The sequence below is a fragment of the Lissotriton vulgaris genome, chromosome 11 (genome assembly GCF_964263255.1).
Source record: "Lissotriton vulgaris chromosome 11, aLisVul1.2, whole genome shotgun sequence".
NCBI classification, from domain to species: domain Eukaryota; kingdom Metazoa; phylum Chordata; class Amphibia; order Caudata; family Salamandridae; genus Lissotriton; species Lissotriton vulgaris.
This window is the reverse complement of record NC_141699.1, coordinates 707325805-707350272: the sequence shown is the minus strand read 5'-3', so window position 1 is coordinate 707350272 and position 24468 is coordinate 707325805. Positions and strand designations below refer to the sequence as shown.

General features: G+C 45.4%; 1 protein-coding gene across 1 annotated transcript in view; it reads right to left on the bottom strand.

Annotated features, from left to right (window-relative positions):
- LOC147683354 (period circadian protein homolog 2-like) overlaps window positions 1-24468 on the bottom strand; it is a 333862-nt gene that overhangs the window by 62000 nt on the left and 247394 nt on the right. The window contains exon 19 of the mRNA XM_086943782.1: window positions 15088-15277. Within this exon, the coding sequence (XP_086799908.1) occupies window positions 15088-15277 (190 nt within the window). The remainder of the gene's footprint in view (window positions 1-15087; window positions 15278-24468) is intronic.

The following is a 24468-nucleotide window of genomic DNA, read 5'->3' as shown; positions in this document are numbered from 1 at the left end:
AGGCAGACTTTGTTTACAGCAACAAATGTTGGAAAGAACATGCGGTTTTATACCGTAGGTTCCTAGATGATATCTTTGTATTATGGTCTGGATCAATGGAAAGTCTGGAGATAGAGATTGGAAGACTGAACCAATGAATAGAGCATATCGAATTCACTCATACCATCAGTGACAAAGAATTACCATTTTTGGATGTTATGATTAATATTCAAGAATTGGAAATGAAAACGACAATTTTCAGAAAAGAGACAGATGTGAATAATTCCTTATCATTCCAGAGTTTTCATCCTCAAAATCTAAGGAATAACTTACCTGTGTCTCAGTATATGAGAATTAAGAGAATATGTTCACAAGAAGAGGATTTAGAGAACAATTTGACATCACAACACCAAAGATATAAGGAAAGAGGATATCCGGATGAAGTCCTGGAGAAAGCCAGGATGAGGATTCAAACTTCCAGTAGAGAAAATCTTTTGAAACAGAAACCCAAGAAATTAAGTGAAAGACATGTTTCTGTGTCAAAATTTTCTACATCATCACAAAAATTGAAGAACATCATCAATAGGCATTGGGAATTATTGCAAAATGAAACAGACTTTAATGGTATTTTCATCAGCAAGCCCATCTTTGCCTTCACAAGATCCAAAAATTTGAAAGAGTTATTGATGACACCCATAAGACAAGCAGAAGTGAGTCACAAAGGAATGAAAAAATGTCATAATTGCGTGCATTGTTCCAATGTAATAGAAGGCAAACTGTTGCACCATCCAAGAACAGGAAAATAAATGACTTTACACTATAATGGTGATTGTAATTCAAAAAATGTAATCTATTACATAAAATGTCCCTGTGGAAAAATATACGCAGGGAAAACAGGGAGGAAACTGAAAACTAGAATATCGGAACATAAAAGTACTACAAGGAACAAAAATCTCAAAAGCAATTTGGCAAAACATTGGAATGACAATAACCATAACATATCCCAGATCAGGTTTTCCATACTGGAGATAGTGAAAACATACGAGGGGGTTGATCTAACTAGATCCCTCCTCCAGAGAAAGATATATTGGATCAGAATCCTTGAAACACAAGAGCCGAGGGGACTTAATGAAAAAATAGATTTGATGTGTTTTTTATGAATATTTCACTCTGAAACTGCCAATGGTTGATGCCTGTACTTTGTAAATTGGTATCATAATTGATTGTATGTCGTATACAGTGTTAAAACTGTTCACATGTATTGAGCCTTTTCCTTTTCAATTTCCCTTCTTTCACTTTTTCCTGTTTTTAACCACCTTTAAGAGCATTGCATTAGACTGAGTGCTTGCAGTAGATAATGATACATCTTTCCAAGATGGCGCCCGTGATTATTCCACAGTGTCGAGTAGTCCTTTTTCAGTGTTTGAACATTGTTCGCATCGAGCGAATTCATGGATGGTTTTTGAAGGTGGAAGGGAGTTGAATAGTCGAGCATTAGAAACGCGAGGGAGAGTTGCCTAACAGAGATCGCTGAACACGGAGATAAGATCATAGAGAACCCATGTCAACAGGGCGCTCGCGATCACCCTGCAGATTTGAGTAGTCCTTCTTTAGTTGGTAATACTGTTTATAACTAGAGGAGTTACGGACGGTTATGGAATGAAGCTAGTTGCCGAGCAGTGGAGCTGTTTGAAACATCAGAGCGAGTTGTCAAATCAGAGGCGGTTTATCACGTAGGTAAGATTTTAGCGAACCGGTTTGTAACTTAGCACCAAACTATGGTTGAATTGTACTTGCGAGATATTTCCCGATTTTGTAGTGAGTCGGTTGTTCCCATATGTTTTCAGATAAATACAACAGCCAGTGATGCTGATAGCTGGGAGACACTTGAGAGAAGGTTCCGTTTAGATAACATTTTTTGCAAGGTAAGACGGCCGCCCAGGCTTAGTCTTTTATAAGGTGGTGAAGGTGGTTCACTTTCAGTGAATACTGATTACTCGTTTTTATGATTTAGGATTGTTGAAAGTCCACGAACCCAAGATCAGTGAGTCTAGCCTTTCTTAACTTTTAGCACACAGTGGTGAGGAATAGGGTTCTTTCTTTCTCTAAAACCACTTGTTCTTTATACTTTTTGCCCTGTACCTTGTGAATCTTTGATGTCCAGCACATAAAAAAGTTGAGTAATTGAATATTATATTTAGTCCACAGGCCCCTGATGAAGAGCTCGTTGAGCTTGAAATGCATTGGGCACAAAGAAGAGTCGTCTAGGATGATGTTTTGAATGTAATTTTTATTACGTTAAAAATGTACCAGATTTATTGTGATTGAATACAATAATTTTTTTGATGATAATGCTACACACAAGAGCATATTGTGAAATTCATTGAGTAAATATGAATGAAATATGTTGAATTGAAGAGCAGTGATTATTTTGTCAAACAAAAAAAGTTTGAAAACATTTTGAAAAAAGTAGAGTGTTGTTCTCAAGTTTGAACCACATTAGCAACAGTGCACAGATGTTAAGTGAGTCTAGCACTTAAGATAGGTAGCAATGTGTTCAGACCTCGGCAACGTAAAGTTCAATGGACCCTGCCTGCCTGCGAGCAGCCATGATGACTGTATGCCCAAAGTTTAGGGAGTATGCACACACATCAATGTTAAATGGACACTGCAGGAATGACGAGGCAGCACCAAAAACACCCTCACTTCAAACACCCTCACTTCACCACACCCTGAAGCTACGTCTCCGAGAGGACAGCGAGGCGATAACTCTGGAACAGCAGTTCTATGAGATCATGGGTGGTAAAGAGAGGGTAGTGAGATGGTTCAGACGAAGCCGGGAGTCAGGTAGTAAGAAGCAGGCAGTGATCGTGAATAGTGGGGGTGTCTTACAATACTTGGGGCAGCAAGGAGGTGCAGTGGGCTCAAGGGTGAGTACAAGAGGCCAAGGTAAAGACCGGGGGAGGAGGACGAGAGCGGCTATGATGATGACCAATACATGGCTACTGATGGGGTAGACTGTAGAGAGGCAGGGGTTGGTATACTGGGGGGGGGGTACTTTGAAGTCAATGGAGCACTGGGGTGTTTGAGACTTGAGTCAAGAGGTACATGGAGGCCGGAAGAAGAGAGAAGTGGATTGAGGGGGCAGTGAAGAGTACAAGAAGAGAGGAGAAAGACATATAGGAGAGAGAGGGGTTCTTACGTATATTCGGACAGTCAGGAGATATGAAGGGAAAGTGACATGTTCCAGTAAGGAAATTAAGGGGTAAAGATCGAATAAGTAGAAGATGTCACAGAGGAGAGGAGAGAGGTAGGAGAGTCTGCGAGGTGAACAGGAGAGGGAAGGTGGTGTTGAGGAAAGGAGGTATAGAGAAAGATGTTTCAGCGGTAAGGAGGCGCTATAGAGAGGTGAGGGAGTGTGAGGGCCAGGTATAGAGTATTTCTAAATTTCTGCTCATTACTTTCAAACATGGACACCAAAAATCCCAATTGTTTTATTTTGGGTGTACCAGACAGAATATATTAGAGTGCATTTTTCATAAAATATATCACTCATCAAGAAGAATCTGGTAAATCTATCACATATTTTATTTTATAAATGCATGTATCTAGCTTTCATATATTTTATATATTGTGGTTATAATCCCATACAAGCAGGGGCATAGACTCAGGAGGATGTTTGGGGTGGGGAACCATCCAAATAAATGCATTTTGGGCGTGTTAGTTGGGTCTGCTGCTAGCCCTGAGTTGGGTCTACTATGTCTGTATTGGTTTTGATCATCCTGAACCAAGAAAAAAACACAAACAGTGACCTTTGGAGAAAGAGAGAGAGGGAGAGGTGAGGGTGAGGGAGGGGGCGAGAGAGAGACAGAGAGAGAGAGAGAGGGAGAGAGAGAGAGAGAGAGAGAGGGAGAGAGAGAGAGACACATATCTGGTGGCCAAATCTCAAAACATAAAATCAGTTAACGTGCAATACCGGCATCCCTGCTTATCCAAACTGTGTGATCCTAGGCAAACATTTTATTCCACAGAGCCTCATTTTTAGGTTGAAGCCTACCAGACGGTGCAGCTATTTGGTTTGCTCACGACATCTTGGGGAAATTCAGAAAGCTTCTCTGGGAATACATTTCACCTATTGCTTACCATTGTCTTTGTAGTTTGTAACTCACAGTTGCCTTGTTTTCTATTATCTGGGTTTAGTTGCTGTGGGCTGTCCAGCTTGAGTACATCTCTTTCGTTTGTTAAATAAAAAGAATACTGTGAGTAAGGTACTCAGAAATGCATTGTTATCTCTGTTTTTAAAAGTTTTCTAGTGTTTGTTCTACTTGGGGACTAAACAGATTTTACTGATCAAATGGCATATTATTAAGTACATTCTGTAGCACCTTAACACTATAAACTGTGTGGAAAGACATGCGTGATAAAGTCACATGCGAAGTAATGGAAACATGGCAAAGGTAATGCGTGGTTCCCAATGCTTTGTAAAGGCTGTTTACCAACTGCTGTGCAACTTCTGCTACTCTTAGAGCTGAGATTTTCATGAAGTCTTATGGTCAGAATTCAGCAGTGTAATAGGGCAGAATGTATGAAGCTCTGTGGTTATACTGAACAAGCAGCTACCTATGTTATGACATCTATTAATGTAATAACTGCACTTTCACAATTACTTTATTAACCTTCCTGCTTTCTCAAATTTTCTTAAAAATGCACCATTTGTCCACGCTTTTTTCAAAATTTTCTCGGGGGGAAATCCCCATGAACCCTCCTTAGGGGGTTCGGGCTGGCTCGCTGCGCTCGCTCACTACGGTGCAGTATGATTATCATTTTACGCCTTACCACTTTCAAATGTCACCAGCCGCCCCTGGCCCTGACTGGCAAGAGTATGCCCAGACGTCGGTCACTTGCTCAACGTGCCACTAGAACTAAGCTTAAACCTAACTGATAAGTCTTGAGGACATTGTTTGAAAGATTGTTTCTGCATGCCATGTTTTCTTGTCTTGGCTGTATCACAGTCAAGTGGGAAGCAACCACTGCAAGGGTGTTGATTTATAGGTTTATCATTTATTTAGACTAGTCCGAAAACTGCAGTTTAATCTAAGTACAACTAAAGTCGAAACGTGTGAGCGCATTGTTGCTCCCTATACTATTCCAGTGGGGTAGAACAGCTTCCAATGGGAAATGGTATGTGCCTCACACCAAAAGTACTCAGTAAAATTGTGTTTTATTCATACAGACTTCCTGGTCTCTTCTAGGCAGCTACTGTTAATTCTAAAATGTTAGTGTTATGCTCTGCCTTCCTGCCAGTCTTACCTTATTTCTAATCCACAGTTCTGATGACAAATTACTTACCAAAATTTACTGACACCTTCAAACAAATGAATAACCCATCATACCACAAAGCATAAAAGTGTGAGCCATTTAAAGACCTCACAAAGGAACAAGAATGGGAGTAGGGTATCAAGTAGAAGAAGTCTAATAGATATGAGAGAGGAGAAACTCCAAGACAAACCACATGAGAACAAATATCCTGCAATAAAGTTAGGATTAAGCGAACGGGCCGTAGCGCAACACAGAGGTTACTGGGGGACCAGGAATCATGGGAGAAGGGTGAAACTGGGCCAGGTGACATACTCTTCTAAACTAGGAAGGATTTGAGTACCCTCTCTGAGATACATAACACTCCTAATGCGATATCTAAAGCAAAGGCAAGGCTGCACTACTAACATGGTAGCTCTAGGCTCAACTGAATAACGATTACACAAGGGCGAATAGCAACATACACTGGCCCTGGATCGCTTGCACAGTTATCCATTAACACACAGGAAATCACTGCCACACAACCTACAGAGACACTGCAAACTTACATCACCTTAATACAGGTGGCAGGGCGCTGGCACAACTCTACACTCAATCCTCAATGCATTCATTTAGTAGGTCAGTGCACATCCATAGCATTGCTCAAGGAGCCCCTGCCTTGTGGGCAAACCCACAACAGCAGCCAAGCTTTGCCAACCAAACACTGAGTCCAAATAATTGATGAGTGTGCGCTATTCATAACTTGTGTTACATTATGTTACCTACCATTCTCCTTTAAATGAGGGGCACAGAACAGGCTTATGTTGGGGAGCCTGAAATGTGTCCACTGCCAGAAGGCATCACTTGATGGCCAAGGGCATAACAGACTGCTTTTTATTTATGGTCTAAGTTCTCAAGACTTTGCAATTCGGTTTCTTCCAGCCTTCTTTATTTCATTTTGCTAGATACGCAGGAAGGCCAGAAGAAGGATAGCACAGCATGGCTTTGCATAAGTGCTGGTATGTCATGTATGACCACCGACTACATTAGAAAGTTGAAATACTTGAGATCCTGAGTAGGTTTGGTTATACAGATGTCACTATATCAGTGATCGCAATGAAGACGTCTGTGGGTGCTCTGCAACCTCACTTCTATAAGGAAAGTAGATTTTACAAGTCCCAAAATGCCAGAGATATAGATGGACCCAGGGATAATATTTCTGCATTTTCTGCTAATTCCAGGGTTTAATGTATTGGTCAGGTTTTACACACATAAATCATAATACGCACGTGTGCTTGATGCTTAAAAGGGCATTTATACTGGATACTGATAGATCAGCTGCATTTTGATTTAGGCTACTGTTTAGAAACATGTTTGTTATTTGGATAGTCTTGCACAAGTGACAAATCAACACTCCAAGGTCCACGTGTTAAAAACATCATAAAAATAAGCTGAATACGGCAAATATGACACGCGGATCACTTAGGTCAGAAAGCATTATAAATAAAGCTGCTAAAAGGAAACGTGCCACAGGTGAGATAACTAACATGTACAGGAAAATCAGTAGGCACAAAGCAGTGAAATTCATCACAGGCCATGATTATATTATGCTAATTAAGACGGGTAGGCTTAATATAACAATGTTTCTGAACATATTCAAAGGCAAGCCCAATTTACTGCTTAATGAGAATAATATGCTGCATAATCAAGCAAGGAAGGGGGGGACTATGAGCTAGTTGAGGTCCAGTACCCGTGCTCCATGTAATAATATTAATCCAAGATTTGGGTTACTGTTCCTATTGAGACATGACTAGTGTCCCAAGAGAAGGTAAGTGGAGAAATGAGTTTCTAGGTTCTAGGTTCTCAGCAAGAGACAGTCACACGTTGTGTCTATTGTTGCCCTCTCACATCCGAGGGGATCTCATGCTAAATCATTGGACATTGCTCCTCGTAGGGCCAGTGCTGCAATGCCCTACGGGTCCCCCGAAGGGCCTCTTTAGCGGAGATCTTTTTATTTCCCTGTATGATGAGTGAGGGTGTGAGTCTTAAGAGGGGTCATGAAGGATGAGTGTGTGAATGAGTATTTAAAACTGGCTAGGGGATACAACAAATATTTTTAATGTGTTGGCTCCCCTGTCAGAGTTTAAAAAAACCAGTAGGTTGATGTTACTGGTGGGGTAATAATTTCCCCTAGTAACTAAAAGGTCATGTTTTGCGCATTGTGGTGATCAAAACTATCCTTGGCTCTTCATCAGGACCAAAACCAGTTATTTATAAAAGGGAGATTCAGAATAAATAACTCCTATAGAACTAAGTGGTGGAGCGGTCCCCCTTATGTTTTGTTGGGGGTGGCGCCAGCTTGTGGTAACCACTGGTATTCCAAACTATTAGTTTTGTTCAATAGGCTTCATAAGCTATTGCATGGCTGCCCGCACCGTAATAGGGGTTTATGCCGGGTGCACAAGTCTGCTACACCTATCCTCGACCATGTGTGCCTGGATGTCCATGCAGACAGTAAGTATGCAAAAAGATCAGATGATGGACGGAATGCTGAACACATCAAATATTCACCCCCAGTCACAGATCTGGATTAAATCCATTGATTTTTTGCACACCAAACCATTCCAGTTTAGACCCAGCCATATGCAAATCAGCCTTGATCCTGCGCCCCATGGGAACAGTCCCAGGCTCACTGTGTCACTGGATTCAAGCTAGCCTGGCTGATGAGGCATGATACCCCGAAACCAGTCCCATGATGTGTGTTTCTGGTCAAGGGAGGACATGGCATTTCGGGCTGAACTGTTCCCATTAGTAGCCAGGTCAAGACTGATTCGCGTATGGCTGGGTCTAAACTGGGGTGGCATAGTGAGCAAAGGAACTATGGATTTTACCCAGATCTCTTCACTGGGTGTGAATATTTGATTTGTTTCAAATTCCATCCATCATTTGTGTGTCTTTTTCTTTCTCTGCCTTAGCGCGCATGGTATGGCCAGATGTGGGTTCTAGGCTCACTGTGCCACTGGATTCAAGCTACACTGGCTGATGAAGGGTTAAACCCTGCAACCGGTCCCAGGATGCTTGTTTCTGGGCCAGGGAGGTCCTGGGTTGACAATTCGGGCTGGACTGTTCCGATGAGAAGCAGGGTCAATACTGATTTGCATATGGCTGGGTCTAAACTGGGGTAGCATGGTGAGAAAACGAACTATCGACTTAACCCAGATTTCTTCACTGGGGGTGAATGTTTGATTTGTTCCACATTCCGTCCAACATTGTGTGTCTTTTGCAGATAATAAGAACACCTGCTTAAGGAAATCAGTTGGAGCAAAAAGAAGGGAGTATCACCCAAGACACAAAGTCTATCTCTAAAAGTTATTCTTATAATTCAATCAATCAATCAATCAAGAGTATTTGTAAAGCGCGCTACTCACCCGCTAGGGTCTCAAGGCGCTTGGGGGGGCTGCTACTGCTCGAAAAGCCAGGTCTTGAGTTGCTTCCTGAAGGAGAGATGGTCCTGGGTGAGTCGTAGGTGGGTGGGGAGGGTGTTCCAGGTCTTAGGCGCCAGGTAGGTGAAGGATCTTCCTCCGGTGGTGGTTCTGCGGATCCGTGGGACGGTGGCGAGGGCGAGGCTGGCGGAGCGGAGCTGGCGGGTTGGCGCGTAGAACATGAGGCGGTTGTTGAGGTATTCGGGGCCCAAGTCGTGGAGAGCCTTGTGTGCGTGGGTGAGGAGTCTGAACGTGATCCTTTTGCTGACGGGGAGCCAGTGCAGGTCCCTCAGGTGGGCGGAGATGTGGCTGTGTCGGGGGATGTCCAAGACGAGTCGTGCTGAGGCGTTCTGGATGCGCTGGAGTCTTTTCTGTAGTTTGGCGGTGGTCCCAGCGTAGAGGGCGTACCCGTAGTCCAGTCGGCTGGTGACGAGGGCCTGGGTGACCGTTTTCCTGGCTCCAGTGGGGATCCAGCGGAAGATCTTACGGAGCATGCAGAGAGTGTTGAAGCAGGAGGAGGTAACAGCGTTAACTTGCTTGGCCATCGTGAGGGAGGAGTCAAGGATGAAGCCCAGGTTGCGTGCGTGGTCCGTGGCCTTGGGTGGGGGGCCCAGAGCAGAGGGCCACCAGGAGTCGTCCCAGGCGGAGATGGATTGGCCGAGGATGAGGACTTCCGTCTTGTCTGAGTTCAGTTTCAGGCGGCTGAGCTTCATCCAGTCTGCGATGTCCTTCATTCCGTCCTGGAAGCTGGCTCTGGCGGAGGTGGGGTCGGTGGTGAGGGAGAGGATCAGTTGGGTATCGTCGGCGTAGGAGATGATGTTGAGGTTGTGCTTGCGTGCGATGGCTGCGAGGGGGCTCATGTAGACGTTGAAGAGGGTGGGCCTGAGCGAGGAGCCTTGAGGTACGCCGCAGATGATCTTGGTGGCTTCTGCAAGGAAGGGCGGGAGACAGACTCTTTGGGTTCTGTCGGAGAGGAAGGAGGTGATCCATTCCAGGGCCTTTCCTTGGATCTCGGCGTGGCGGAGGGGGGTTGTCAGGGTGTGGTGGCAGACTGTATTGAACGCAGCCGAAAGGTCGAGCAGGATGAGGGCGGCGGTATCTCCCTTGTACAGCAGGGTCCCGATGTCGTCAGTGGCCACGATGAGGGCGGTCTCGGTGCTGTGGTTAGCTCGGAATCCGGACTGCGATGGGTCGAGGGAGCCGTTCGTCTCCAGGAAGGCTGTCAGCTGTTTGTTGACGGTTTTCTCGATGACTTTTGCAGGGAAGGGGAGGAGCGAGATGGGGCGGAAGTTCTTGAGGTCTGAGGGGTCTACGGTGGGTTTCTTCAGGAGGGCGCTGATCTCTGCGTGCTTCCAGCTCTCCGGGAAGGTGGCGGATATGAAGGGGTTGTTGATGATGTCCCGAAGTTTGGGTGCGATGATGGAGTCGGCTTTGTTGAAGATGTGGTGTGGGCAGGGATCGGCTGGGGAGCCCGAGTGGATGGTGTTCATCGTGTGTGTGGTATCTTCCATGCTGACCTGAGTCCAGGTGCACATGGTGGTGGTGGGGGGTGTAGGTTTGGTAGTGGGGTACGTGTTCTGAGCGCCGAAGCTGTTGTGTATGTCGACGATCTTACGGTGAAAAAAGGTGGCCAGAGAGTTGCAGAGGTCTTGAGAAGGCGTGATGTCGTTGTTGCTGGCGTTGGGGTTAGAGAGCTCTTTCACGACGTTGAAGAGTTCCTTGATGTTGTGGGTGTTGTTGTCCAGTCGTTCTCTGAAGGATGACCTTTTGGTGGTGCAGATCAGCTGGTGGTGTTTGCTGGTGGCGTTCTTGAGGGCTGTCATGTTGTCCGTTGACTGGTTGTGGCGCCAGGCTTTCTCGAGGTCACAGCAGGATTTCTTGGAGTCTTTGAGATCGTTGGTGAACCACGCGGCTTTATTGCTGTTGAGGTTGCTAGGAGGGTTTTTCAGTGGAGCAAGGGTGTCGGCAAAGTCGGTGATCCACTGTGTGAGGTTGCGGGCTCCTTCGTTGGGGTCCGTGGTGTTGGTGGGAGGGTTTAGGCGCAAGGAGGTGGTGAGTTGCTCTGTGGTGATCTTGCTCCAGCATCTTCGGGGGGTTTGTTGAGGTCGGTGGTGGGTCGTTGTTTTCCTGAAGTTGAGGTGTACGCAGCTGTGGTCGGTCCAGTGGAGCTCGTGGTGTGGCTGAAAGAGATGTGGTTGCTGGAGGAGAAGACAGGGTCGAGCGTGTGGCCGGCGTAATGGGTGGGGGTGTTTACCAGTTGCTTGAATCCAAGGTTGGCGAGGTTGTCTAGTAGGGCAGTGGTGTTGTTGTCCTGGTCGTTCTCCAGGTGGAAATTGAGGTATCCTAGGAGGATGTAGTCGGGGGAGGCGAGGGCGAGTGGGCTGATGAAGTGTGAGCGTGGTCCCGGGGGTCTGTAGATGAGGGTTCCTCTGAGGGTGATCTTGGGGTCGGTGTGAATCTGGAAGTGCAGGTACTCTGCGGTGGCGAGGGTGTCGTCGGTGTTGGTCGTGATGCGGATAGTGTTTCTGTGGGCGATGGCGATGACTCCTCCGGTCTGGTTGACGCGGTCCCTCCGGATGATCTTGTAGCCGTCCGGGATGGCAATGGCGATGTCGGGGCTGAGGAGGCATTCATCCAGGTTTCCGTGAAGAAGGCGACGTCTGGTGCCGTTTTGTCCAGGAGGTCCCATAGTTCGACGGCTTGCCTGTGGATGGAGTGGGTGTTGAGTAGGATGCACTTGAGGTGGTTGTTGTTGGCAGCTGTTTTGGCTGGCGCGGTGCAAGGCCGAGTGCAGGTAAAGTAGCAGGTGTGGCAGGTGAAGGCTACGTGGGTGCGTTTCGGGGTGGCTTGGTAGCCGGCTGGATGTCGGCCAGTGTTGAGTGCGTGGAGGGTGGCGGCGTCGTAGGTCAGTCGGGTTGGCTGGCTCTGGCGGGGTCCAGGGGTTCTGGCGCTGGGTGCGGTCCAGGCGTGGATGGGCGTAGACGGGCTTGCCTTTGGCGCACCTTCGGCGCGCAATCGGCCCTCCCGCTAACGTGGCCGCTGCGCGTACGCGCGGTCCCCGCCATATATGGCGAAGTGGGAGGGAGGAGCAGCTGGGAGGCGGAAGCGGGGCGGCGAATGGGGAGCGGGAGACAGGAGAGAGGGGCGGGGCTGCAGGCGAGCAGTGGCGGGGAGCAGAGGGGGGTTGGAAAGAGCGGGAAAGAAGAGCGGGGGAGAGCGAGGGCAAGCCTGGGCAAGCGAGGGCAAGCCTGGGCAAGCCTGGGGAGCGAGGGCAAGCCTGGAGAGCAGGGGCCCTAAGGAGAGGCGGCAGCAAGAGGGCCAAGCAGGCAGCGGCAGCAGAATCCGGGCACACGGGGGCCGTGCGGTAGTAGAGTGACCGGGTCAAGGGTCACAGTTCACTGCCGCGCGGTCCCCGCCATTTATGGCCAAGTGGGAGGGAGAAGCAGCTGGGAGGCGGGAGCGGAGTGGCGAATGGGGAGCGGGAGACAGGAGAAGGGGCGGGGCCGCAGGCGAGCAGCGGCGGGGAGCAGAGGGGGGGTTGGAAAGAACGGGAAAGCGGAGCGGGGGAGAGTGAGGGCAAGCCTGGGCAAGCCTGGAGAGCGAGGGCAAGCCTGGGCAAGCCTGGGGAGCGAGGGCACGCCTGGAGAGCAGGGGCCCTAAGGAGAGGTGGCAGCAAGAGGGCCAAGCAGGCAGCAGAATTCAGGCACACGGGGGCCGTGCAGTAGTAGAGTGACCAGGCCAGGGGTCACTCTACTTAAATGATTGCTTACCACCTCACATTGCTACACACTTCTAATGATCTGCAAACTGAGTGGAATAAATATTAGAAGCTGTATTGAAGGAAATATGAGAAAATATGTACCATTATTTAACTTAAAAGGTGAAACAAGTCTGGACGGGACCCTTGGTACTAGCCCTATGCTGCTAGAGAAAATAAATTGAAAAAAAGATTTTGGAATTACCTGTAAATGACTCGCAAGATTTGTCTGTAAGGGAGGCAAAGTGAGAAGGGGAATCATGCAGATTTAATGGGACAAAAACATTTACAATTCTGAGAAAAAACACTAGTGAGCTGTATTTTGTGACCCAAAGAAGAAGAGACGGAGTAGAAGAGAAATTATACTGAATAATTGAAACAAATGTTCCTAATAGAGAACCTGCAAGACTTAGAGTCATAAAGAGAATATGGTCGAGAGCCATCGAGTGTACAGAGTAGAGACAGTTACTGCATTCCAAGCTGGTTCACGATTAACAAGCAAGAGAAATAGTAGGAAAAGAGAAATAGAAGGAGGAAAATGTATTACTTCATTGTTTTCAGCTTCTTTCAAGGTGGCCTCTTTATTTCCACTTAACCACTAGATCTTTATCATACCACACATTAAAGAATGCTAATTTAATTTTTTTTCCAACTATGAAGACTGAGATTGGCTTTAGCCTGTGGCAAATTAGGTATATCAAGACAAGATCTCAGGTCAAGTGGAACAGGTGTAGAAAATCCTGATCCATAACCCTGAACCCCAGCGCCTGCAACCTGTGACTAATAAGGGAGATGTTTTAAAGATCAGGAGCAGCGCTGATAGGAATTTATACCTGTCTCTTTCAAAGCACTCAGAAGTCATGTTTCTGGATTCAAGTTTTATTTCCTTTTCGAATATTGGGTTAGCACTGATGGAAATGTTCTCTTGCAGCACCACATTTTATTGAACAGGTATGGACGGAACATGTAGAATGCTATACTGAACAGGTACAGAGGAACATGTTGTATAAATATTTAACTGCTTACAAACTGTTGCTGTTATACTCCTTTAGCTCATAAACGGAGTGGTCATGAGCTAAAACAAAGTGAAATGCATAAGAAAAGTTGCACTGAAGAAAGACAGGAGAAAATATTTACTCCAGATACATTGTGCACTGGGGAATATTAGGGCTATAGAAACCTGTAATTTAGACGTAAAAGATTAATCAAGAACCATCCAACTATGAGGTCCACAGCGCATTGAGAGTTCAAAACGTGCAGATAAAACCAGGATGCAGACCAGTTAGATATTGAGCTTGATTTGTTGGAGGTTAAACACAAGACAGTCACATTTTTAGATGTAGGAGTAAGACAGTAACTACTAAACAACCAGTCACAGTCTTTATTAAAGTTTGGTAACCATAAGAATCCCTATCAACTAGACACCGTATTTCATGTGAAGGCCTATGCCTGTTTACAGACAGTCGTACTCTGGTACTCACAATTGTTTCATCATCAACTGAGGATACAATGCTCTGATTTTGCCAGATGACATCTCAAAACAAGAAAAATTGCATTGTTGTGCGATGGATTCAAGCAGCCAACTCATGTAATCAGGGACAGAAAAGAGGATCTTTCGAGGTGACAAGCGTAGATTTCCATTTTGATCAATCTCTGTTTATGAAGAGCAGCAGAACCTTTATTTCTTTACTTGACAGAAAAGCCTGATCAAGGTTTTTTTTTTAATATCATTTTAATGGCCATGTTATCTGATGAAGTTATGCATGCTATACATACTCATGTGTCAAATTCACAAAGACCAATACATGAGTAGCTTCAGCTTAGTGGAGAAGTGTGGCTCACTGGTTAGAAGCGGCAGACCCTGAAGCAGAAGTCAGGCCCGGGACCACGGTTCAATTCCCGACGCGGCAGAGTCTTGGGCTCAATGTCCGCGGACTCGATAATTCTCGCCTCGGTGCCTACTCTAATCATGGGTCCCACTCTGCAACTCTGGGCAATAGCTTGTTTAATCTCCACAATGGCCCCAACAGCGCTGGGATGCCTGGCTTCACCTTGGGGGTGCCCAGGAGGGGGCATCTCACAGGGAAAGCCAGGAAGGGTTCCACAGCGGTATACAGCGCCAGGATGCCCCGAGATGGGGCGGCAGTGCGCTTTACAAGTATATTTATATTTACATGCACCTTTGCATATTTCTCAGGAATTTCAGGAATAAAACATGAGTACTTTCGGTTTGCAGCTAGAATTTAGGAGTAAGCTAGGAGTACTACAAGAGTAAACCACCTCAAAGTATTTGTAAATCAGTCCTTTTGTCTTCAAGTCTTTCTCATGCCTTATCATTTACCACACACAGGGCCTAATTTTTCTGAGAGATTAGAGTGAAGGCAAAATTGGCCAGCTATGTGTTGTTTCAATGTAAGGTCTGAATAATGTGGCTAGGGAAGAAAGAACCCACTGGATGCCAAGGCTACAGGTCCGCTTGATAAAGAGTGGACAGTGCCATGTAGGTGTGAACGATTGAGTTTGAGAAATAGTTATAAACCATGTTTGACATAACAAAACATTAAAATACAGTACCTCTTCCACTTCTGGACACCCCACATCCATTATAGTCCGATATCAAAGACGCACAAACTCCCAATCCTTCACTCTCCGGTGATGCAGACTTTATTCCCGTATACAAAGCTTCATCTTGAAGGAAAATACCCAGCAAATCACTAGAAGAAGAGGGACCATCCCTGCTGATAGCTTTCATTGGGAAAGGTACCTTTAGGAAGAATGGATGCAGTTGTTTAGTTTAAACCCCAACAAGGCTAAATGTCTCAATGTCTACTATGCAGCACATTAGACTTCATTGTTCTGTTAAAAGCATTTTTGCTTAAGAAAAAAATGTTATTTTACAGAGATAAAATCACCATTAAATAGCGTAAGCAATTATAAACAAGTTATAAATTCTATGCCATATTTGTCAGGATGTCTAACATTCCACTGGCAACTTCGACAGCCCTTTCGATCTGCACCGTGCTCATGGTTTTCTTGGCTTACTTCTGCGGAAGCGGAACATTTTTATGAAAAATGTACCACATAATACTATAGAAACGTGTTAAAAATGTTAACACAGAAATGCATAATAAAGTAGATGTTAGGTAATGTGTTTTTATTAAACGTGCAAAAATGGAAATGCTGCTTAAATTTGCAGAACGCTTTCATTATTATCATTCTACAACTTCTAGGCTGCACTATTCTTTTATTCTTCTCTATTGCTTTAAGAAAAATAAATGCCTTTCATAAACAGTCATTTAACCTTATAATTGAATAAAAGAGTCTGACTTTTTGTGAATGTGCTGTTTGATGCTGAATATATTTCTCTTCTTCTAACACCATATGACTTTATTGTATTTAGATTGTTTTCTTTGTCACATATTCATAATAAATAAGCATATTTATGAAAAGAAAATGCTTATTTCAGCTTCTATTTCGTGATCTAATCAGGACATATCAGAAATCAAATGTTTCATTCCATACAGCAGCTCGTTGGGCCACCATACAGCTAATAGCGTAGGCTTGCAAAAGGTTTCCATGAAAAGTTTCGTAGATGTAACTTTTTGTATTACGTTGTAGCCACCACTTCACGGTGACATTGATGTTTACAGTGGGAATCAAGAACGAAGACGACAGACCATCAGAAGATTATCCTCCCTTGGAAGCTGATACATATTCATCTGTTTCTGCAACATGTTTAGTGGTCTTTCTATGTAGTACGTATTCCTAGCTAGAGAGTCAAGACATTTTATGTACTCTTCCCCTGCCATGCCCCTTAGCACTTGGTTGTGCTGGCTCGAATTACCATAAACTATTGCTGACAGTGATTTTTTTTACTTCACCTAATGCAGATTGAATAGGCTCTTTGTCTTTATGCTGATCATAGCTACTCCTGTGATTTCTCACACCCTCTCGCTCATTTAGACATTTGCTACTGCAACTGTCCTGAGTACTCAGCTGGGTTTCCAGAACTACCCTTTATGGGAAGTTTGATATTTTTCTTAGTTATCTGACTTACCTTCAAAATTCTACTTGCTCTTTTCCAGAATGATTGCTTTATGGGTTCTTGTTAGGATAGGATTGGTCCATTAGGGACTATGGGCCAGATGTAGGTAGACATTTACCGACCAGTAACGGCCGATTCAACCGTTACCGGCCGGTAAATGGCTATTCTGGATGTAGGTGGCCTATTTTACCGAATCGGTAAATTTACTGAATCGGTAAAATGCAGAATCTGTATTTTTACCGATTCGGTAATTTTGAAATGTAGGTGGGACTCTTCTGAGTCCCACAGGCCTTACCGAATCGGTATTTTACCACCCAATCCAATTGTGTGGTAAAATACCGATTCCAGGTGTGCATGCACATGTGTGCATGCACACCTAGGGCATGTGACAGACGGACATGCCCTTAGGGCATGTCTGTGTGCCACATGTCACACATGCCTTAAATCAGGGTGCTAGAGGGTGTCAAAGTGACACCCCCTGCACCCTTGCCAAATTCGGTATTTACCGAATCGGTAAATACCGATTCGGTAATGCCCAGTGATTCCTATGGGCTTCAATGCCCATAGGAATCAATGGGCATTACCGAATCGGTATTTACCAATTCGGTAAATACCGATTCTTACAGAATCGGTAATTCAATTACCAATTCTTTCTACATCTCCCCCCTTCCATTTTACCGATTCATAAATACCGAATCGGTAAAATTCGGTATTTATGACTCGGTAAAATTAACTTACCTACATCTGGCCCCTATATTCTGAATAGAGCACACTGTTATTTTCGATGCCTGTTCTAACCAGTTTTTAAAATAAATCTGTAGTTGATCTGATCTGACTAACCTGAATAAAAGAAACAACAATATTGACTAATCTCTTAATGAATAACTTTAAAAGTTCACCAAAACCTCTCTTTATTGGCTGAACATCACCGCAAAAGATGATGTTCTTGTTGTGAAAATGCTCCATTCTAACACAGTGGCAAAGGTTCATTGACTTAAGAAGGCGCCAAATTTACAGGTTGGTTAACTAAGTTTGAAGTAACATTATTTACGTAACTTTTTATAATTTTCCATGCTCGCAGATCTGCTAGCAGCGGATAGGTTATACACCCTGAATGGAGCTATAAAATAGTGCCCAGAAATAATTAAAAAATTCCATATTTCTAAATCCAATGTCCAGAACTTGAACATCCAGCAAAGTGAATCGTAAAGGCGGTTGTGGTTTGAAGGTGTGAGCCCATTAATACAGCAAATGTGTTCTGACAGCGATTGTGTTATTTCCTTGGTCTGAATGAATGTTGATTAAAAATGAGTGGGTTAGCCCCTTCTTTTCGGATTCAGAAAATTCCAGAGTGGACTGTACTATAGCCACTGAGAGATGGGTTAAACATTTTGAAGGGTTGCACAGTGGCAATGACTTGGGGGTGTTAATGGTGTGGGAGCCTGGAATTGATACCTTACAATTGTCCTTCAATGTAGAAGAGGTTTAATGAGCCACTTTGGCTACTGCCTGGGGGAAAGTGCCGGGAGCGGATGGGGTCCCTTAGGACCTGTATAAAACTGACCCTTTGACCTGGGCCAAGCTATTAACATGGGTCTTTAATGCGGTCTGTTTGTGTGGTTTTCCCTCTTCTTGGTCCAAGGCTATATTTTTACATATTTTTTAAAAGGTGCGACGGACGACCCAGTGTGGTACTGTCTGATCTAACTTTTAGATTCAGTTGCAAAAATTATGGGAAAGGTGGTCCAGGAGAGTCTAACTTCCTGGTTAGATAATTGTAATGTAATTTAAGACTAACCATATGGTTTTAGACAGGACAGAGGGAAATTGGACCAATTCATCAACTTCCTACTGGTCATGGAGAAATACACTATAGCCAAGAGGGCTTCCCTGCACATGGCTTTTATGGACCTAACCTCGGCATACGACCACGTCAACAGATCCAAGCTCTGGCTCATCATCTTGGATCTGGGCATGGATGTAGATCTAGTGTCTTTTTTACATTCATCTCATTCAAATCTCACAGCCGTGGTGAGGTATAATGAGGGTAGCTGTGTGTCAGCCTCCTAGGAGGTCAAGAGAGGGGTAAGGCAGGGGTGTATTTTGCCCTCCCTCCTGTTGCTCACCCTCTATCAACAAGCTAGGGGATGCACTGTAAGCATACTGTAAAGACATCCCTAGGGCTGGCTCAAGATTTATTCCTGAGTTACTATATGCAGATGATGCGGTGTCGTTTGCTTTGACTGCCATAGGTCTTCAAAATCTTTTAAATACTGTTATAGATTTCTTGGACTCTCTAGATCGCACAACCAATTTTCCAAACCCTACACCATGTCAATGGGTACCTAGAAGGATATCAGCCGCAAGTTCTTCTGCAGGGGGGTAGCACTTACTATAGTTTTGACGTTCCTTTATTTGGGAGTGTTGGTCGATGACAGAGGGTCATGAGTTGGGCAAAGAGCACATAAAAAGAACGTCCTGGCAAGAGCAGCGGGTTCTACTATGGAATTTGCCAAGAGACTACAGATGTGATGTGTGGTGGTACAAGGATGTAAGAGAACTGTAGGTGGTGGATAACACATTTTTACATTGACACTTTGCTGTCCCCACTTACACCCCTGTCTTCATGATGCATGAGGAGCTTTTGTCTGGGCTACATTTCTGATCTTATTCCAGTTGAACCAATAATGCGCTGGCTAAGATTCTGGTCAAGCTCAGCTCTCACCCTAAATCGACACATAAGGGGTGCTTGCATATCCCTTGGTTAGGTTATGCTATGGAGCAGTTGAGGAAGCTAGGCTCCCCTGATTTGTTTACAAACCCAAGACCACTACGCCCTAGTGACATGAGGAACACCACTGGATCAAGCTGCCCAAGTGATTTATGAGTTGTTGTTACCGTCTGGTAAACTCCCCACACAACATAATAAGCTATTGGCCATAGCATAGGCAGCTATGCTAGGAGTCTCCATCTAACTCCGACCCTGACACCATACACGCCGGAGATCCGTATTGGATCAATACGACCTTTCTGGGAACTGGTTGGAATAGCTCTAAGAACCAGAGGGGTTGGATGCATTGGATACCCTGTTCCAAAACAGTGCCTTTGTGCCTTTTGAACAATTATGCAAGGATCGTGCAATCAATCTAGGCCATTTCTTGGTGCAGAGAACACTGCTGGAAGAATTGCAGCGACAACGGCACATCATGGACATTTGAACAGACACCCATCCGCTGATACACGCGATCCATGTGATTGGAAGTGGCCGACACCCTATCACATGGTTCACACATGTGATGCCACTACCCCGCAGGACCTGATGCAATCTACAAGACAACAATGGGAATGGGACATTGGTCGCAAGCTGACACAAAAAGGGCAATCATCTACCCATGCACCTTATGCACATCAGGCAGCTGCTCTCTCCTCTCCGCTTCCAAATCCCCTTTTTATTCTCCCCTCTTCCTTTCCCCCTCCTGCTCCTCTTTCCTTTCTCATTGCTGTTGCCCTTTGAGCATGCGCCCTCTCTCTCCTTGTACCATGTTCGGACTTCTCTGCCCCCACCCCATCACATTTTCCCTTTGGGCATCGTTTGCCCTGGTGCTGGAACCTGAAGTGTCGCTATAACGGATTTCCAACCTGATCCACAAATATCCTCCATTCATGCTGCTTAGTTATTGATGAATAGAAATGTTAGTGTCCTGCTAGTTATACTTGTTACTTGAGTTGCTGATGTAAAAAAGGAACCAATGTCTCCTGTCGAAACGTTCATTACTGTCTATGATGCACTGGCCCACTGGTAAAATGTGTTCTCTGATTGACCATAATATCATACTGTGTTGAATGCATTATGTATAATGTACTCCTAAAATCAATTACATTGGTTAAAAAGTATATAAATAAGTGTAATGCTAAATGACTAAATGACGAAAAGTAAATAAAAACTAAAACCCATTAACTCATAAGAATTCTCTTTATTGACCAAACTAAAGTTCTAACAAGTGTTGCTATGAATGTATGCAGATGATGGCTCCTTATTTCTCTTCATCAACTGGCAAAGGTCAACATGACCAGTGGCAGGGGTTATTAAAGGATTATACCGAAAGACTGAGGTATAGAAACCATACTCCCTCAATGGCATGACTGTTTCTGCTGGTATTGCAGCTAGTGATGTGACCAGTGAGGGGTTTGAACCCTCTGAGGATAGTGTCGCCTGTCATAAGGCATGTACCTCTTTCTAAATTCTTTTTCTTTTTTAGGCTCACAGCTTTTAAGGTGACTAAGTCAGTCTACATCTATGACACTTTGTCATCTCAGTGAGATCCGAACAGCGTGTTTCCTGAGAATGGCACTTTCAGGATTCTAGTTTGCACTTCTGGTTTTAGATCTGTTAGTTTAAGCCATGAGGATCTCCAAGCACAAATACCATGGCAATAACCATGGAAAGATACATTTCAAATGTCAGTAGCTGAACCAATTATATGATTTGATACCAGCATTCCCTTGTTAAGGACTTCTGCAAAATCTTGTCTGTCTTCCTTAGGAAGTTTGGCTGTAAACCTTTGTAGGGAGTTCCGAAGAGATCTATCATATCTCCCTAAAAGGGCATTGGAACTTGATGCTTTCATTGTATAAGCAGAATTTCCACACATTGACCTTCCCAGAGGGTCTATTATCTTTCTCTCCTGATCCCACGATATGGAAGACGATGGTACTACTATGCGTGACTTCCCTGCTTGTAAATTGTAATTGTAATTGTAAAAATATTTATTAAGCGCGGTTGCTGCCCGTAGGTGTCCAAGCGCTGAGTTGAAGCAGAGAAGTAACAGGAAGAGGAGCTAAGGTACACAGGATTTGGCAAACAGCAGTGTCTTTAGGTTTTTACGGAATGAGAGGAGGTCTGGGTTGGACCGGAGTGAGAGGGGGAGAGCATTCCAGAGCCTGGCGGTGTTCAAGGAGAACAGCCTACCCCCAGACCTGGCTCGCTTCACTCTGGGAACAACGGCGAGGAACGCCTCCGTCGACCGAAGGTTCCTATTAGGGTGGTAGGGGATGACAAGGTCGTTGTTAATGGCTGGGCCCGTTTTCCAGAAGGCGCGGTGCGCCAAGCACAGCGCCTTGAAGGCCACTCTCTGCCTCACTGGCAGCCAGTGGAGACTTTTTAGAGCAGGTCTGGCTGACTGGGTGCGCGGAATTTTCAGCAGGGAACGTGCTGCACAGTTTTGTACAACCTGCAATTTTCGGAGGGTCATCTCAGGTGCCCCCACGTATAGGGCATTGTTCGAGTCCAGGCGAGACTGGATGAGACCTTGTACCGCCACCTTTTTGGCCTCTAGGGGAAGTAGCGGGAGAACCTTCCTCAAGATTCTAAGTAGGCCAAAGCATGTGGCGGACAGTTTTGTGGCCTGGGTGGAGAAGGAGAGTTTGTTGTCCAGCCACACTCCCAGGCTTTTAACACTTTCCTTAGGGGTGGGGGGGGGGCCCAGTGCACTGGGCCACAAGGAGGTGAAAGGGACAGGAGAGGTTGGGCCTAGGAGCATGATCTCCGTCTTTTCTCCGTTTAGTTTTAGGGAGGAGTTGGTCATCCTTCCCTTAACGTCCTCTAGGCATTTTAGCAGATCGGCTGGGGAATGCCTGTTGTTCTCAGTGGCCAGCGAGACCACAAGCTGGGTGTCGTCGGCGTATGACACGATTTTAATGCCGTACGGTTCGACAACACCCGCCAGCGGCCTCATGTACACGTTGAACAATACAGGGCTCAGAGAGGAGCCCTGTGGTACTCTGCAGCTCAGGGGTTTGCTGGAGGACACTGTCTCACCGTCGAAGATCTGAAACGACCTCCCAGACAGAAAGGAGTCAAACCACCTTAAAGCGTCACCTGAAACTCCGATGTTATGGAGACAGTCCAGCAAGGTGGAATAGCTGACCCTATCGAAGGCGGCACTTAGATCAAGGAGGATCACTGCCACTGATCCTCCCTGGTCCAGTATCCTTCTAGTTTCTTCGGTGACTGCTAACAAGGCGGTTTCCGTGCCATGCTTCGGTCTGAAGCCTGTCTGGGATGTGTGTAGTAGAGAGTGGTCCTCCAGGAATTTGACCAGCTGCGCGTTTATATACTTCTCTAACACCTTGCTAGCCCAAGGGAGAAGTGAGATGGGGCGGTAGCTGGAGTGGTCATCTGGGTCTAGGCTGGGTTTCTTCAACAGCGCCCGTACCTGCTGCGGCCTCAGTTACCAAATCTGGTGTTGGATCTGCCCTGAGAAAGAGGGGAGCTTGGTTAGAACTCTTATACTTCTGCAAGAGCCTACATGGAGCTGACCTTATAGATGCAGGTGTCAGGAATAACTGCATTGCAGGCTCAAGAAGAACGTGGACAAGAGGAATGAGAGGTCTTGATGATGTTCTTTGAGGTAAGGCAGAGGTCTTCAATATGTGGGGCGTGACCCCCAGGGGTGTCGTGGAGTCCTGGGAAAGGGGTCGCAGATTCTGTCAGAGTGTGCAGTTCCTTGAAACGCATGGCTTGCCTTACCCATACAGTACAAAGAGAATGGTCCTAGTGTGCGCAATTATTCATAAAACATCAGTCCGTTTTATATGGAGAAAAGTTCACCACAGATATGTAGCATTAAGCATTATTAAGCAAAATAAACCATATACAACATTCAGAGTATGACTGCGTTTATTTCCACAATCGTGTTCATTGTAAATTGATTGTTTCACAAGAATTACTTGTCATAGAATTATATTATACATTCTATAGCATAGTTCGCAAAACATCACGGCGACAGTGCTCTTAGTGAAGGAGGGAAGGGATGTGATCGGGTTTGTGAGGGACTGGGTAAAGGTGGTGTGACATTGATAGCACTGGGGTATTATTCCACATTGATCCGTATGGATCAATCGAGGAAGAATTGGAAGGAGTTGCGACGCTAATACCTTACTGAGTATCTTGTATTCTGTGTTAAGAATAGAAAGCGGCCTATAAGATAGGAGATCAGTTGGTTCCTTATCCGGTTTTAACAAGGACGCGACAATCTCCTCACTGGTAGTAGGAGGCAGGACCCCGTCCTCCTGGGAAGTAGTATAAAGTTGCAACAACCTCGGGATCAACATATCAGCAAAAGTGGAATAAAACTCCACAGGGAGGCCATCGGAGCCTGGTGTCTTGTTACGGGCCAACGCCTTTATTGCCACCCGAATCTCTGCAACAGTAATCGGAGCAGCCAAGTCCTTAGCACTCGAATCAGAAACTGTGGGAATCTGGACCTCAGACAAGAAGAAAAAAACTGTGGAAGCCGAGACATCTAAGCATGGGGCGGTATACAAATGACCATAATATTCCTGAAACGCAGCATTGATCTCACCCGAGATGTAACTAACACGGTATTGATCGTATTCACAGCTAAAATGGGAGTAGGACTCACTGTAGGTTGGATCAGTCTCACCAATAGCATACCCGCCCTATCCGCCTCGGAGTGTGTACGCAGTGTGTAGGCATTAAAATCTATCAGGCGTAATCGCTCCAACAACTACGCATACTTAATCCTGGCGGACTGAAGTGGCTCTGCGCCGTCTACACTACCCTGAGGCGCCACTTCCAGAGCCTGCAATTCCCCTTCTAGGTCAGTGATGTCCCTCCGGGATCCTGCCAAAGTCCCCATAGCAACCCCACATGCAATCACTTTGAAGGCCTCCCACTAAATAGATCTGGACGAGGCAGTACCCTCATTCTCCACAAAATATGTATCAATAGCTGCAGTCAATGCAGCCCGATATACCTGGTCTTCCATTTGTAAAGGCTGCATTCTCTCGTTGGAATAGGAGCAGGGTAACGGTCCAAAGTCAATAATGATTCCATGGGATTATGGTCAGACATAGTCTTGCCTAGGTACTCACAATGTTTAATAGAA